At 45.0% G+C, this 17,322-nt stretch overlaps 1 protein-coding gene across 4 annotated transcripts in view; it reads left to right on the top strand.

Moving 5' to 3' along the window:
• The first annotated feature begins 562 nt into the window (after positions 1-562).
• The window catches only part of fgfr2 (fibroblast growth factor receptor 2), a 39,452-nt gene continuing 22,692 nt past the window's right edge, over positions 563-17,322 (top strand). For 2 of the 4 annotated variants that reach the window (XM_044372950.1, XM_044372951.1), the window contains exons 1-5: positions 563-1,190; positions 3,456-3,711; positions 11,034-11,291; positions 11,678-11,752; positions 16,048-16,217. In XM_044372950.1, coding sequence (XP_044228885.1) covers positions 3,531-3,711; positions 11,034-11,291; positions 11,678-11,752; positions 16,048-16,217 — 684 coding nt within the window. In that variant the 5' untranslated portion in view covers positions 563-1,190; positions 3,456-3,530. The remainder of the gene's footprint in view (positions 1,191-3,455; positions 3,712-11,033; positions 11,292-11,677; positions 11,753-16,047; positions 16,218-17,322) is intronic. The other 2 variants (XM_044372949.1, XM_044372952.1) reach the window with 2 other exon arrangements.

Raw genomic sequence — 17,322 nt, 5'->3', positions numbered from 1 at the left:
GTTGATTTTGCGTTGTTATGCATTTCCATGTGCATATATGGCTTTAAAAGACAGCTCTCACTCACATCTGGTAAAAGTGGAAGGCAGATGACTTGCCAAAGTGTCCTTAAGCAAGACACTCAACCCTGATTTGACAAAGTTTACTACATAGCTGGCTGAAAATTCACCCCGACCAGAAAGTGAGAAAAAAATCCCAACTAATCTCACTATTAATTACTTCATTGATATTGTAACAGGTTGACGTCTCAGCCCACACACAGCATCTAAATATAAAGAAACGTCTGCATGGATGCTCTGTGCGTCTGTGTATGCGTTATGTGCGTCTCTAGTCACTCTTTGGCCACTGAGGGGCGTTGTTACTGCAGCCTGACAGCTCCGGAGCCGAGCACAGGCCCTCGGATTAGACCCAGTTAGAGCAAGTTGAGCGCAGGACAGGCAGACAGACAAGCAGGCAGGCAGCGCTGCAGTTTGATGGGCGGAGGGAAGGCAGGGCCCAAGAGCACTGCGGCCAGGAAGCGGCTCGAATTACACTGGGGGTGCTGGGGGGGGAGGGGGGGGAATGACACCCACTGGAGTGAAGGAGGAGGGCAGTGTGTGTGGAGACGTAAGGAGGAGAAAAAACCTAGTAAACCTGACAAAGCGTCTGAGAAACCGTGCGAGGACGGCGGAAGAAGAGAAGGAGACGCGAAAGACGCTCTTTTCACCAGGGGAACGCGCACTGATGGATTTAATGACATTTTGCATCGGACAACTATCCTCTCGTACATTGTAAACCCAGTTCCACCTCCTTAGTAGCTGCAAACTTTCTATTTAGTTGACAAGTGCGCTGCTGGGGGAACACTGGGCATGTTTTGCGCCCTAGAAGAAACTTGGTGACGGGGAGGAAAGTTTCGGGGGGACAGCGCTATGGTTTTTCGAGCTGTGTTCGAAGGATAAAGTCGGATTTCTCTGCATGGCATTGGACTACGCTGCCAGTCGGGTTTGGAATATATTCTCTGATCTGAGTTGATGCCGGCTGATTGTGGAATAGTAAGCTGAAAAAGGCAGCGTCTCGCAGATTTTTTTTTTTTTTTTTTTTTTTGGTGCATTGTGGAGTTGGAGACATTCCTCCTTCTGGATTCAGCCCATGCTCTCTCCTCCCTTATCTGTGCATGCCAAAACAGAGATCTCCACGATTTCAGTCCTCTCTGGTAAGTATTTTCTGTTTACGATCAAACTCAGCTGGGAAAAGTCTAAAGCTTCCTCCGAATCTCATCTGTCAAGATTTCGGCTGTCATGACTAATAGGCTGCGTGGTAGTAGAAATGCTTTGCGCGTTTTAGGTTCGTACTGTTTTTTTCTTGTATCTGCATGACAAAATGAGAACTGTTTTACTTGTAGTTGAATTTACAGAGTTTTCTAACCAAGATGTCCTCGTGCAGACTTTGCAGAAGTCTGTAAAATATGCAAAGTCTCCAATAAAGTTTTTTTTTCTTTTTTTTTTCTTAAATGTGCATCCAAAAAAGAGAGAATGCATTGGACATAATCATCAAACATTAGACATATAAGCTAGTTTTTAAAATTATCCTTCATTATATGTAAAAGTGTATTCAGTAAAATCAACCCTTGTTTATTTTAGAAGGCGAGGAACCACACAGCACCTTGCATCATCACTTCAGGGCCCATTAACAAGTGTCCTGGTTATTTATTACTTTGCTTAATTTTCTACATTGCATTTATGGTGCCAATTATCCCGTGACCGCAGTTGTTTTTTCACTGCTTGGTGCCGGAGCCCTAAATCACTGAGCAGCTCCAAATGAGCCCCCATTGTGGAAAAGCCAACTGATTTGAATTTCAATAGGATTTCAAACAGTGCCAAGAAATTTCATTCAAAGCCTGGTTTAAATGAAGGCTGTGGTCATGTATGGAGCAAAGTCCCTCATGTGTCCAAATGTCATGTCGTCAGTAACACGATAAAGACCGAATTTTGTAATGAGGAGCACATTATATCCTCATTTCACTTTCTTTCCTCTGTTCCACTTTTCTTGTGTTTTTAGATGTTATTCATATCTGAAGGCTTTGGTGTATCTTTTTCATTTTACCCTTTCAGTCCTTTGAGTGTGGTTATATTTAATAGCTGCATAATAATCTATTTTTTAAAACACAATTTTAAAATATGTAAAACAAATGGAAGTTATTAGGGTCCTCTGGTCTCTATTTGTCCTGCTGAAGTTTTTAGACAGCGGAAAGCTCAGTGTTTGATTGTTGCACTGATTGGTTCACTCTCAGTACTTTTCAGATTGGTTTACTTTCATTAATAATTCATATGTCTGAGCTTTCACTGTGCAGAATTAGTTGCTTTAATTGCTAAATCAAACCGGCTCAATTCCCTTATGAAGTCGATATACATTCATGGATTCACCGGGACATCATGTGCGCGTCCACCGGTCGGGCTAAGTGTAACCCCTGAGGGGTGAATTAAAAATAAATCAGGGTGTGCACGTTTTTCAGGTTTGCTCTCTAAAAGTCAAATTACATGTGTCTTTGCGGGTAAAACCAATCGATATCTCCAGCTGGAGCAGAAGGAGCTCAGGGAAGCGTGACTTCACCAAACCTCCAGAGACTCTCCAACACGGTTGAAGCGCAGATGTCTGGCTAAACAGATCGGTGTGTGTGTCCCAACATTGCAATATTGCATTTCAATTAAAGCCTTACTGGTTTCATAATCAAGTCACGGAAATGCAATAAAAGCCCCTTACGAATACAATTAACACAAATGTAGCAGCGCGGGCAACAGGTTTGACGCATCTGTTGCGCACCGGAACAAACGATGTCTAACGAAACGAAATTGGTGCCAAATCGGCTGATCTGGGATATTTTCAAAACATATTATGACTCATCACTTGAGACCGGATTTTATGATCAGTTTGGAGGAAAATTTAAAAGCAGGGACATGTTGCTCATCATGGTAAATGAAACGCATTTTCTCACACCAGATTTGTGTGATATTAGACTGTCATAAACTTAAAAGAAGTCTGATCTTTGAAGTATATTTCAAAAGTATGAGTCAGTCACCAAACTGGTTAGTCTGTGAATACTGAGCCTTATAGAGCTAGAATGTCTCTTAATTGGTTTGTCTAAAACACATACTGAAATGCACACAATTATAGAAAGCAAAGGCTGGTTGTGTGTTGACTGCTGGTGCCTCAGAGCTTCGGTATGTCTGTGGCATGGCTTGTTTGACAGCATTTTGAAACACTTGCTCCACTGTTGCTTTCTCTTGCTTCATTCTTGTATCTGATTTTGTCTATATATTAAAGAAAGTGGAAAATGGTGCAGAAACAATGAATTCACACTGAAATATGCTTTCTTTTTGTCATCTTTCTTCCTTCTTGTCCACGCTTCTTTCTACATCTTCAATCATCGCTCCGCCACCACCTTCCCTTCTTCATTTTCTCTCTCCCTGTCACCTCTCAGCCCAGGTGATTGGGTGAATTCCAGTGAGTGACAGGCCGACCCGGCAGCAGTTGATGGTTGGGCGGACCCCCTCAGATGGGATCAGTGTCCAGGGGGAGGTGGAGAAGGGGGGTATGGGGAGCGCTGGCCCCCACTAACGGGATGGCCTCGTGGGCCTGGCTGCTGGCTGCCGTCCTGCTGTCCCTGCTGACCGTCAGCGTGGCCCGGCCGCCCCTCACTGCCACCAAGGAGGAGGAGGCCACTCTGGAACCTGAAGGTAAGCAGTGGGGGACAAGACGGGACCTGAAAGAAGAGCCGGGGAGGTGGAGCAGGGTGTAAAACCATTTGTTGGGGTTGTTTTTAGAGAGCAGGTGTACTTGTGTCAGGATTTTTCCCCCTTCTTAAACCTGACCTTGGAGTCTTTTTTAACTTTTGCATTTTTTTCCTGTCCTCATCTAACTTGCATCAATTATATTCTACTTATAAATGTGGCTCTTAAAGTTTTATGTCTTTAACAACATGAGGAACAGTGATTTCTGCAGTTTAACCCATTTGAAGATAGAATAATGAGGAAATAAAAAAGTAATGAATTTCTTGATTTGACGTTTCACCGTTTCCACTGTTAGTTGTTCACTTACAAGTTAGTATTTAAAGCTTCTTGTTTAAAAAACATGAGATTATTTAGACCTCATTGAAAATCTAACAATTAGGAAGGTTGGAGTTTATGTACGGTTTTGGTGGATTAAAATAAAAACAGAACAGAAACAGCTATAACTTTGGCACGGCGAGCCTCTTGTTTTCCTCACTGTCAGGCGTGTGATTCACACTTTTTTGTTTTACCTCTCCTGTTGATGTCTGTGGTAGTTCAGGGTATACTTGAGTGTTAAAGGCAGGTTTGTGAACCCGTGTGGGAGGACAAGGGAGAGCTGTGAAGGAGGGTGGGACAGTGTTTATGCTGGCATCTCTCTCATGCCCTGCTTGCCTGGAAAGAAGCACATAGAGTGAGGGAAAGGGAAAAAAGTTCTACTTTGTTTTTCTTTGAGATACAACTGCTCTGCTCACTTTGTGAATTCCAATATTTTAATGCCATTTTTTTATTGGCAAAAACTTCTGAGAAACCTTTTTGTGAAAGGCCTTCTATAGTGCAGACAGCTTTTTTTTGCATATTTTCTTTTGAGGCTTCTCCATTTTTTTGTCTCTAGTCGCGGAGTCTGGTCAGAGACTAGCTAATTAGAGTTGTTGTGATGGATGGTAAGTCACATTCCAAAGCCTTTTGTTCCCCAGCTTTAATCAGCGTACTAATTGTAACTTAGGCCAACAACAGAGCATCACTTTTTAAAGCCACCTCCCCATCTCTCTACACACACACATACACACTATGTACCCTCTCCTGCCCTTTGCCCTAGAGGTCAGGTATGGTTCTTACCTTGATGAGAGGCTGCCTGAGTTCTCCTCCCCTGTTGTTGTTTTTGTTGTTCTGTCTCAGACTGTTTGGCTCCAAGCCGGTGGGTTTTGAGCCCCACATGGCCCGGATGCTCCGCTACATGGCCACAGAGAGGACAGAGGGAGGGAGACAAGGAGAGCTCTCCAGAGTTATACAATCCTCCAGGAAAGTTCTAAGAGGATTTGTGCATATTTGACTTCTCCTTTAGATGGAGAGATTACGGAGAGCTGGGCAGCGGTGAAGTCATGTGACTGGAGATTAAGTGGCTAGACCTGGGGGTCACATGATGAAGGATCAACAGGGCATGGACAACCTGGCCTGGCTTATCTGATCCCGAATCAGTTTTTCTGCTGCACATGGAAAACACATTTTTTTTTACTGCAGCTGTGTGTGATTGAATCAGTGTGTTTAAGCCTCTAGTTTGTTGTCTACTCCTTCTGTTTACTGCTGCTGGTCGACTACACTGGTGTCACCTGTAGGGCATAGATGTTAGAGAGACAGATTGACTGGTCCCGCCCTCTCTGTCCTAATAACACCCCCCTGCAGAGATGTTTGGGATTCCCAGCCCCCCCTCCCCTTCACCCCTCTCTGCCCTGCGGCCTGGTCACACCGCTGTAAGTGTGTGTGTGTGTGTGTGGGAGAGCAGTGCTGTAGATTCATCAGATTGCATATCAATGTTGTCTCTATAGAGCTAACGCCTGCACCCCTGGTGGCCCTACTAGTTTGTTTACCTGTGGCTGCTGTAACAGTAGAAGTGGAGCAAGCGCGCTGGTCTAGGCCTCCACAACAGGCCTATTGTTGTCGCTGTAGCCACTTCAGTATCTATGGGAGTGTTTACCTTGCCCAGGCGCTCTCCATTTGCACAGTGATTAAAATACTCTGACTGAGCGGAATAACAATGGCACCAAACACAGGAGATGTGTGTTTGTGTGTCCTTAACATTGGTATTCTTCGCTTTGTGGTGTGTTCAGGCCCCTTTTTTGCATATAATGTGGAATAAATGTGGCACCAGGCACATTGGAACACAGGCTGAATGTGAGTGCAGCTGACTAAAGTCAGCTCATAGTTGGCTGTACTTTCCTGCTCTCCCTGCCAAACTCTATTCTTTAAAAAATATTCTGATCAGCGTGGAGGCAACCACTTCAAAATAGTCGAGTGGTTAAATAATTTAAGACTACGTTATGTGTCAAGGATGAGTCTTTCATGCTCAGACTGACAAAGAAAAAGATGGATGCTTGTTTTATTTTGTTGGAGAGGTTTTGGACACTGTATGAATATAATACATATAATTACTCTCTGAGCAGATTTCTATATATATTTGCTGCATGATTTCTACTCTTAATATAGTTTCCACCTGTATACCGTACTTCATTTAATGAGAAACATAATCAGCTAATGTCAAATACAGCAGCACTTGTCTATATTTCACAAACGCTTGTGATGACTCCTAATTAATATTAGTTTCCATTAGACAGCTGGCAGTTGTGTGTCTGTGTGTGTAAATGTATGTGAAGTTGGGGAAGTCAAGGAGTTGCAGGCTTATTACCTATCTGCAACACTGTGCTATTTACACAGTAGGAGTACAGCTGTAAAAGTATAAAAGTGTCAGCTGGCAGGTTAATGACATGAAGTGTGTGTGTGTGTGTGTGTGTGGTGACTGTGGTGATGGCAATGGAACTGAACTCTAAACAAACGCAGTGTGACAGCCGGTGGTGTGACCGGGGGTCAGTTGGGCTGAATATACAGCCTTTACACAATGACTTTTATTAGCCTGCCGTTGGCTGGTGTTAATCTTGAAGGTTTGAGTGTGTTGGTGGCTGAGTGTGTTTGTGTGTGTGTCTGTGTGTGTGTGTGTGTGGACTGTTATTTGCCTTGGCTAATGTGCCAGAAAATACCTTGTCACTTCACCGTTCAATCTCACACCAGGCCGATAAGAGGCAGGGAAGAGCTGCTACCTGTGCCAGATTGTACCTCAGTTCTCAGCAGACTGTCCGCTGTACGGCAAGAGGCAGAGAGGAATCTGAGCCAGCACTAACAGGGTGCAGGATGATGGAGGAAAACACTAAATAACATTAAAATACAGACGTTAAGAAATCAGAGCTGTGATGTAAAAGTATTGATGCAATATCCTAATAAAAGTAAGCAACATTTTGAAATTATTCTAGATTTTTTTTTTGTCAAATTCCATGAAGCCTCAGATTTGCAACTACTTTTAAGTAGGGCACATTTTTAACTCACAGATTTGATCCCTGCATCATCCTTACATCAGCCAAAGTCATTGAGCCTCCTGTGTGCCTCACTTTTCTGGAAAAGTGGCACTAAATGTGTATATATCCTGCTGTTTGCATATTTTATTCTGAAGATTAATCACCAGAAAGCAGAGTAAAGTAGAAGGAAGGGTCCCCATGCCTTCACATTAAAGAAGATTTTGGGAGATAAGGTGTAGCCAGTGGGTTAAAGGGGTCGGGTGGGGTTCAGGGAATGCCTTGATGAGGGGTGAAGGGGTGGGCAAACCGGAGGAGCTGTTGCCATGGACGCCAGCAGGAGCCAGTTCACAGAGCTGCTCCTTTGTCATAATAAAAAAAAAAAAAAAGCCATGGAGGGATTTGAATGTGAAAGGATACAGACATCAGAAAAGAAGGAGAGACAAAAAAGGGGAGAAAAGTCCTGGGATTTGAGTACGTGAGCAGGATACAGAGGAAAGAGGAGGGATAAGAGGGGCAGCAGAGATAATGTGATTTGGCAGTGTGTGTGTGTGCCTGTTAGTCCGCATGCATGCTGAGTGTGTCCCTCTGAGATGGCAGTCATTACATTTAGTCCACCTATCCCGTTGTGCGGAACGCGACAGGGAGGAAATGGAAGAATAGACTTGCGGCCGAATGAGCGTCTCCCGCAGAAGTAAATTCATAAGATCGTTTACGTAAGAAAAAACTCCGGGGCTATCGTAAACTCCTCCCTCGCCGCTTTGCCAACGCCTCTGCTTGGCTCTTGACGGACAGACAGAAAGACAGACGGGCAGGCAGGATAGCAGACATGGCATCAAGGAGATGATTGTGAGAATCACTTGCTGCATTTTTGCCGCAGACACTCAGACTGTGAGACTAATTATTGCCAGCCAAGACGGTGCGAATGAGGAGGGTGAGTTAGCGAGGAGTGGACAACCTGAATCTATCACACCTGATAGACACATGTAATAGCTGTCAGAGAGAGAGAGAGAGATGGGTTTTGAAATGGAGATGTGCTTCAGGAGAAGAGAGGCAAAATTGGTTGTGATGATGGAGAGAGGGAAGAGGAGCAAAGCTGTTTGATAGAAATTGAGCAAGAGTCTGAGTGTGCGCGTGCGTGTGTGAGAACAAGAGAGATGCTCCCGCCCCCTCCTGTGGTGCAGAGCGGGATGAAACTTTGCAGAGATGAAATATCTGCAGTGAAGTGTTTCAACTCTTCAACTCAGCATGCCTCCCTACTCTCTTGTAAACTCTCATCAAGTGGAGCAAGGAGTGTGTGTGTGTGTGTGTGTGTGTGTTTGAGCCTTTATCTCCTGCTGTGCATGTATATGATGCATGCCTTTATCAAACTCTGTATCCTAGTTTTCTCGACGCGTATAAGGCTCCTTCAGGTTGCATTCACTGTTTGTGTTTTGTGTGCTTACATGACACAGGTTCCCATGAACAATCAGGCATGCTGGAGGTGTCAACAGGTTTGGGAAGGGTCAGGGTTAGGTCAGAAGGGTCAGGGGTGTGAGAGGGTGAGGGGGTTTGTGTGCAAAGCGGAAGGGGAGGTGAAAGAGGGAAATGAAGGGGCAGAAGCAGCAGGAGGAGGAGTTGATTGAGGGGGACAGATGGAAGCAGCAGAGATAAGAAAATGATGAAGGCAGAGCTAACATGTGCATGCTGTCTTTAATCAGACGTTTAGACTGCTTTCCTTTCCTTTGTATTTATTTTCTCTCCTTCCATCTCTCCTTCGTCAGAGCTCCCCTTGTAGTGTAGCACACAATCACGCACGCACATCCATGTGCTTGTACGAGTTATTATTTTTCTATAAAGCGCCTCCCTTTCTCTTGTATGTGCGGACAGACTGTGTATATGTATGTACGAGTGCGCTTGTATGTTAAAATCCAGGTGTTGTGTCATTACGTCAACCTCATTAAGGGGCCCCACCACCTTGAAGTTGTCCATACACGCAAGCTTCACGCAGGCTGCTTAGTGTCCCTGCAGTTACAACATCTTTCTAATGTCCTACCTTAAACAATAAAGGTAAAACTGGAGCCAGTAATATTATCAAAGTGAAGGCAGAGGCATCCGGTATGGAAAACATGTCATAAAAAGGAAGAGGAGACAGCTCCCATCAATCAGCACAGGAGCTCCACCTCTTATCAGACCACACACTCAGTTCTGGGCGGCGAGGGAGGGGTTAATTATTTCCGGATCGAAGGGGAAGCGAGAGAGAGAAAAAGACAATACAAGGACTGTACCTAAGTGTGTCTACTTGCCCAAGGGGAACGTTTAGAGACTTGCACACATGCCTCGACCGCTGGCTCGCAGCGGAATGACTTTCCCTTCCTGTTGAAGCTTGAGTGTGTGTGTGTGTGTGTGTGTGTATACTTTACATTTAACACACACAGCAGCACATAATGGGGGTAGGATGTTGTTGAAAAGGTGTACTGAGGTACAGGAAAGGCTGGGAGTGCCACTGCCTCCATAATTACACCTATCAGCCTTCAGCCAAATGCATATACGCTACTGTACCTTCATCACTGCTTTCTCCGTATGCTTTAACACTGTTGTTATTTTTCCCCCTTAAATGTTTTTAATCCCTCTTATTTTTGCCCCTTGTGAAGACAACACACTCGCACACACAGTTTTGGACATTTTTGTGCTGCAATAAAGAGGAAAACTTGGAATTTCTTCCAGTTTTTGTTCTCACAGTGAAGGGTTTCAGATTTTGTGCATGATCGTTTGTGTTTGTTTGTGTGTGTTAAAAGTCTGCAAGAGCCTCAGGGTGACTGGAACTGGCTTTAGTGTATACAGGAGAAGCCAGCTTATATTTCAGGCAGGTTTTCCCCCTTTTTTTGCTCAACATTCAGCCAGAGTTAGTGTTTTCATAGACACTGACAAAAATGTGTCCTGATGTAGAAGTGCAGTCTCAGCTACGGATACTCCAAAAATCCGTTTGATATATTGGACATTCACCTCGTTCTCACCGTGCAGTTGTACAAGTCAGAGGACACGGTGTACACACATGCATTCACAGGCGGACTTGGATTTCCTCCCAGAAGTGAAGGTTTTATGCACTTTGGAGTCGAGCGGAGTTTCTTGCTCTCTGCCTTGGCCGGCAGATCCTGTGCAGGGGTTGTAGATCCTCCATGGCCATGTTATGAAAGAGAACGAAGAAGAGAGAGATGAAAAACAGAAGAGTCAGGCTATAGCCAGGTCAAGGTTTTCGAAGTTTAGGCGCACAGTCAAAACCAGAGAAAAGCCAAAAAACAGAGCGCCCCCCTCCCCCCTCCCCCTCTCCTTTCCCCTGCCTGACAACTGCTTCCGTCCTAGACCTTTCTGGCTGCTTTCCTCTCTGATGGGCAGACGTGCTGGAGTTTTATTACCTTTTTTTAGGATGCAGAGATCTGTCTGTACTGCTCCTGCTCACCCACACACACTGGCTGCTTGGCATCTACGCTGAAAGGGGGTGGTGGTTTAGGGGGGGGAGGAGGCTGTCTCTCAACACAGTGATGTCCAATTCTCACCTGTTCTCAAAGCATTGATTGTTTTTTTTGTTTTTTTTTCTTCTACACACGCTGCTCTGGCCGTAACTGCATGCTCTGAATCTATAAACGCCAATCACACTGTACACTTATAAGAGAACAGTGGTATTTTCTGAGGGCTCCATTTCAAGTGACTGACTGGGAGTGTGTGGTACCGATATGTTGGTGTGACGGTTTACAAAAATGGGCCTCCCTTTTCTCTGTATTGCTCCTCCTGCATAAGTTGATTTAAGTGCATCCAATGGGGGTTATTTGGTGTTTTTGTTTCTTACACTATGGCTTGTTTCTTCCTCTCCCACCTCTCTTTCCACCTTCTTGTGCACCCTCTTCCTCCACTCCGTCCTCTCCCTCCTCTACCCTTTCAACTCCTCTCCCCACTCCCCCATTCGCTCTGCAGAAGCATCGAACAAATACCAAATTTCTAAGCCCACGGTGTGCTCAGTGCACCCGGGGGAGGTGTTGAAGCTGAGCTGCCCTCTGCCGCCGACGGGGACCATCACCTGGACCAAAGACGGCAGCTCTCTGGGCACCAACAACCGCACCCTGATAGAGCAGGAGGTGCTGCAGATCCGTGATGCCACGCCTAAGGATTCGGGCCTGTACGCCTGCACCAGCGTGGGCAAAGACACGGTCTGCTTCATAGTGAATGTCACAGGTGAGTCAGGGATCAAGCAGGACTGGACAGGACAGGGAGTTTGGAGATTTAGGGCTGGACTGATCTTTGTTGAGTCCAGAAAGTAGCCATGGAGCAGATGTGGTCAGGTAGACAAACATTGGTTCTCCCTGAATGACTCCGGAGTCTGTTGAGTGACTGTGTGTGTGTGTTTGTGTGTGTGTGTGTGTGTGTGTGTGCAACTACAGTAGCATTAGACTTGATTTACCAAAAAATTATCCCACTCTAGCATTTCCTTTAAGTATCTGTGTATCTGAAAATTTTGCGAGAAAGTGACTGCATGAAAACCTGTGCATGCAATACTGTATGTGTGTGCGTGTGTGTACGGCTTGAGAAAGGATGGCAGTAACCGTGGTTACTCTGTGCAGATGCCATCTCGTCGGGGGATGATGAGGACGATACAGAGCGATCGGAGGACACAGGGGCGGACGGAGAACAGATAAGTGAGTATGGGAGGACGAAAGGAGGGGTGAATGAGTTAGTGATTCGCTACCCTTCCTCCCATAGGTTAGGTGCCCATGAGCAAGGCACATAAAGCTGACAGTAGAAGCCTGGGGGGGGGGGGGGGTGCACGGATCTGACCTTGTTGTTTCTGCATAATCACTTTCTCTGTCTGTTAAATGTTTCTCGTGTGAACTCAACCCTCATTCCTAGCAGCTACAGTGCAAATAACCACATTGGGAAATTAAGGGACATTTGAGATGGAAATTTTAGGTGAAATTTTCAATGAAAACAGCAGATTATCCTACTGAATATACACATTTAGGAAATTGAAAAGAGATTATTATTATTTCCTCATATCTCAGGTAAAAGAAGTCTTTAACAGGGCTTAAACATTTGGACATATGTTACTTGTTTTAAGCTATGCCCTAGTCTGATAAATAACGAGTAGTCCTCAGCAGCATGTCAAAACTGGAATGCTGATTGTGATAGCCAAACACTTACAAAGACTTAATCCCTAAGCGAAATAATCTACTTAGCTTTGTCAGTGTTTATTAGCACAGTTCAGCCTGTGCGCTTAAGATTAAAGGAAGAGGGAAAGCGGATGGTCTTAATTTTTTCATTATCGGGAGGAGATAGCTGTTAACAACGCCAAAACTCATGCACCCACATCTCTGCTATTCTATACCTTAGCATTCCTGTCTAGGCCTATATGGTGAGGTTTTGGAGTGTGTGTTGTGTGTGTGTGTCTCCCAGGCGAGCTGCTCCAGGGAATACAGGGATTCCTGACATTCCTTTAGCTAGTGTCTCTCAGGTAGTCGGGCCTCATGGAGCCAGCCAGCTAGCCAGTCAGTCAGTCAGCTGGGCTCATCCATTATGAAAGACGCCCATCTGGACCCAGTTACCCACCTGATGGGTCGGTGTGTATTTGTGTGTGTGTGTGTGTGTGCGTGTGTGTGTGTGTGTGTGTGTGTGTGTGTGTGTGTGTGTAAAAAAGAGAAAGTTTTTCTGTGCGTTCGTGAGTATCTAGGGTAGTAATGTGTTTATGTAGCCACGTGCACACATGCATGCGTTCACATACACACTCACAAAAAAGGGGCTAAAGTGAAGATGAGGGCTTCCACATCTTGTTAAAATTCTCCACACGCATTGCGTCTCACTGTGAGTCCTCCTCCTCCACTTTTGGGCTGACTGTAATTGCCTGAAATCCATTAAATATGGGGGAGAGAAAGGAACTCAGCAAGAGGAAAAAAATGGGGGGAGAGGGAAAAGATCCAGCCATTCTGGTGGTAATAAGCTGTTTGAAAACAAAGGGAAAGCTGTTCTGGCAGTACAGTCGCATTTTCTCGCCGTGTGTGTTTCTGAAAATTCAAAACCGAGATTATTATTAAAAGAAAGGAGGAAGAAGAGGGGAGGGAAAAGAGGCAGGATGAGGGAGGGGGGTTGTTGGATCAGTACCAGCACTTCTCTGAGCATGGCGTGGAGCCTTGGCCTCGGGCCGAGGACTGGAGTGAGGGAGGAGGGTGCGTGTAGGCGTGGGAGGGAATGAGAGTGGAGAGTGCGGGGTGTAGTTTTATATTCGTGGCTTTTTTTTTTTTTCTCTTCTGGAGCACTCAGAATGGGTTGGGCATCAGGCCACTGCAAAACAGAGCATTTTGATTTCAACTTTTGTATAGAAGATTGAACAACATAAGCTGGTGGAAAAAGATAAAAAAAGGAGAGTTTAGTTGTCTATCGTCAGCGGTGGGTGGTGTTATTGGAGGAGACATGGGAGAGCCTCCACAGGGATCTGTGAGGGAAGCTGTGTTTAGGGGACTGGTGAGGGTGGGGGGGCGTAGGAGGGTAGCACTGATGTAATGATGAAGTTAAAGAGCCACGTGGAGCTTTGCTTTCTGCATTTAGTCCTGTTGTTACAAATTCTCCGTCCTGTTGACACCTTTACTCATTATTGTTTACATCATCAGTCAGTGTGGCTCCCATTTAGATAAAGCTGCACACGGCAAGATTCTCATGGAAGAATTGACCTGCCTCACTAGTGTAACTAACATCATGACAAATAGTTAAGACAGAAACATAAAGCTTGCAGCCGAAGTGTTGTGCACAGCCAAGAAAAAACTGTTTTTCCACTGTTAAAAGAAAAAATGATGTTTGGCTACCCACAATCAAATCTGATCAAACTACACAGCACAGTCCTCATGAAGCTGTGCTTTAAGTGATAAACTTTTATCGTATTAACAGTATTTTTTTCTGAACTTTAAATTTGACTGTTGCACATCTAGTAATAAATATTTAATATTTTCAGGGGCAAAACGAGGGACCTGCAGGATCTGACTTTATGGTGTCACCAATAAGCACTTCTTTATTACAACATTGCAATCCAAGGAATTTGGTGATTTTGAATTTTTCTTCTTGAGCTAAATAAACCACCTGAAAGCCTCTTGGATATGCTAAAAAATGCATTATCACATAGTTGAAAACAAGGCTGTTTTCCCCTAGCTCATGAAAAGTTGATGTTTTTAGAGATACACGTTTTTCACAGGACGATGACGATAGGTTGCTTCTTGAAACTATATTCTCAGTTTCAAGATGTATTATAGTAGTAGTATTATTCAGCAGATATATGCTAAAGAGGAGGATGTCACAGCTAAATGTGAAATCATCTCACCACTGAAATACTACTTTGGAACGGTGATGGATTTAGCTCTCTGGAGGAACTTTACGAGAGAAAAAAAATGTTGACTCATAGCGCAGGAGTTAGATAACCTCAGCTCACCCCAGGCCAGCTTAGGATAAACAGCCGTGAGTGGGGATCCGGATGCACGGGGCTTTGGGGGCGGCGGGGGTTCCTGGAGGCCACAGCAGTTGGGCCAGTGAAAGTTTGGCTTCATCTGGAGAGAGGTTGCAGGGTCGTCTCGTTTGAAGTGCTGCCCCTCCGGACGGAGAGCATGGGAAACAGGACCGCTCACCTTTCATGTCCCAACCTCATCCTCTGACCCAGCTGCCAGTTTGGGAGCAGAGGTCATTTCGGGGAGACAGCCTCGCGACGGGCCAGTCTCCACCTAATCTATCTCTGTCTGAACGGACGTAGTGATGACAGGAAGAAATGGAGGGGACTGAGAGGTGAAGATGTAGAGGAAGAGGAATACAGATAGTGAGAGTGAAGAGGAAGAAGAAGAAAGGGGGAATGACTAATTATAGTTTGAGCACATAGCGTATGCATCCATTCAGGAAGGAAGAGCACTGTTTACTGACTTTACTATCCAAGTATGCGTGTCTTGTCCGGTTGTGCATGCCAGAGAAAATGATGGGAGGTGTCTGATAGTATGCAGATTGGACAGGCGGGGAAGAGAGTGGAGGGTGGGCACTTGAAGCAGAAATTCCTCCTGGACCTTAAACTTATGTTTGAGGGTCACACTGAAGGCAGTAGTGGTCTTATTTGTAGGTATTCCCTCTGTTCCTTGTATTCCTGCTATACAAGAGAGGAAGTAATGGTGTGGAAGACAGTTTGGGTTGTTGTTTGACTTTGGGTTTCTCTTCCCTCCTGAGCCCCATCTGCTTAGGCAATCACGCTCCCAGGTGCAGAGAGAAAGGGCGGGTGGGGGGCTCGGAGGAAAATCCAGCTGACTGAAAGACAGAAATTGGGGGAAAAGAGGGAACTGGGGAATGGACAAAACATAGGGAAGCTGACAGATTTCGGTAGGAGAAACAGAGACAGTTTGGCATTGATAAAATCTGGATAAAAGTGTGCATTGAGGACCGCTTTGGTAAACGTGACATTCATTTTCTCCCCTGACAGCACATAATGATTTTCCAAGGGTGATAAGCATCCCTGGCCCTGCCGTCCATATCTCTCCAAGTGACAGGCAGATAAACAGGGGAGCTATGGTAATTGGAGGAAGTGGAGGGAGGAAAAAAAGCTGCTAAGTGGAATGAGATGAAATTGAATGTGATGGTCTAGTTACCCTCTTGGCAACGCCCAGGCACATTCTCCCCTCAGAGCTGATGTTTTTTCCCCCTCTGCAACACCCCGCCGAGCCTACGGGGAAAGTGTGTGTTTTTATTTAACTGTGTGAGTGTGGAGCTCTGGGTTGTGTTATGCAGACGGCGGGTCAGTCAGTGTTGCCAAGGGGGGTCTCTAGGAGTGTTAGGAATGGTTCAGGTTTGGCTCCTCTGCAGTCACGCTTCCCTGTATATCTGTCTTAACCAGTCCAAAGCCCTGAAGCCAAACAGTTAATACTGAGGACATGATTAGGAAATCTCACCCTGACTGAACACCAACTGTTCCCCCTGGTTGTAGGCGCCCCATACTGGACCTCGTCAGCAAAGATGGAGAAGAAGCTGCATGCGGTGCCAGCTGCCAACACAGTCAAGTTCCGTTGTGCTGCAGGAGGCAACCCCCGGCCCAAGCTGCGCTGGCTTAAAAACAGCAGGCCTTTCCGCCAAGAAGACCGCATGGGAGGGTATAAGGTAGGATAAACAGTAATACATCATACCTTTTTATTACAAATGTCAAGTTACTGCTTTCTCAGACTTTTTCTTCTCTCTGTGCTACAGTATTTCTGGCCATTTTTTTGAATGTATTTACAAGGGATGTCAGGCCAGTTCTTCCAATCGCTCTCTGGCTGTCCTTTCACCCGTTTTCCACCCTTCACTGGAGAGACGGGAGGAGAGTAGACAGAGGAAACGAGGGCAGGGTTTCTGGTGTGAAATTGGAATTGCTCATCCGTGCGCCTCCTCTCAACAGGATACTTTGCAGTTTCTCACTGTAACTTGAAATGGTTCTTTACCCCCAACAATTAGAAACCTAAGCCTGAGACTTAAGGGTTAAACGCCCCTAGACAGTAATGTATAGAGAAAGTAGGTAGCGTCAGGGTTGAAATGAGTTGAGAATGCTGAGGTAACGAAATCAGGGAGAACAGGTCCCACTGGCTTTGGTTGGAGACTAGTATGCGATTCTGTTGTTATGAAATGTGATTTACAAACACTATTGCTTAGCCGGTTCAAGTTTAAATGGAAGGAGGTTGTTGTTCTGTGCAGCCTGCTGATTACACATTCTGTGCAAAAAAAAAGGAAACTGACTTAATTAAAACTATAAATTAACTCAGCTGCATTCCCTAATTCCTGGAGGAAGGACCAGAATAATGACAAATTTGGTGGCCATCACTTTTTTTTCCATATCAGCAGCAGACTAAAAAGAATATGACTCTCTATGCACAATGCTGTGGTTCCAACAAAAGAGCTGTTTTACATGTGAAAGTGTTTCTCATCCTAGTCTAGTTTCAAGAAATAAACGGCTCAAACTGATTTATACCGTATATGCTGGAAATACCTGATTCTGCATGTCATGGGAAAGTAAAGCTAGTTTGGTTGTGTTTTATTTCCTTTTTGTATAAAAAGCCTGCAAACAGCTACAACTAGTCTGAATGTGAAGAATTCCTCCCTTGTGACGAAGTCTGTTTGGATTGGAGTTTAGTTATTTTGCTCCTAAATTCCTTTCTTTGTCTCTCAAAACAAGCAGCACATACTGTAAAACCTAGAGTCCCACTGATGGAGTGGAACAGCCGTTTAAATA

The sequence above is a fragment of the Thunnus albacares genome, chromosome 14 (genome assembly GCF_914725855.1).
Source record: "Thunnus albacares chromosome 14, fThuAlb1.1, whole genome shotgun sequence".
Taxonomy (NCBI): Eukaryota; Metazoa; Chordata; class Actinopteri; order Scombriformes; family Scombridae; genus Thunnus; species Thunnus albacares.
This window is presented reverse-complemented; position numbering and strand designations above follow the sequence as displayed.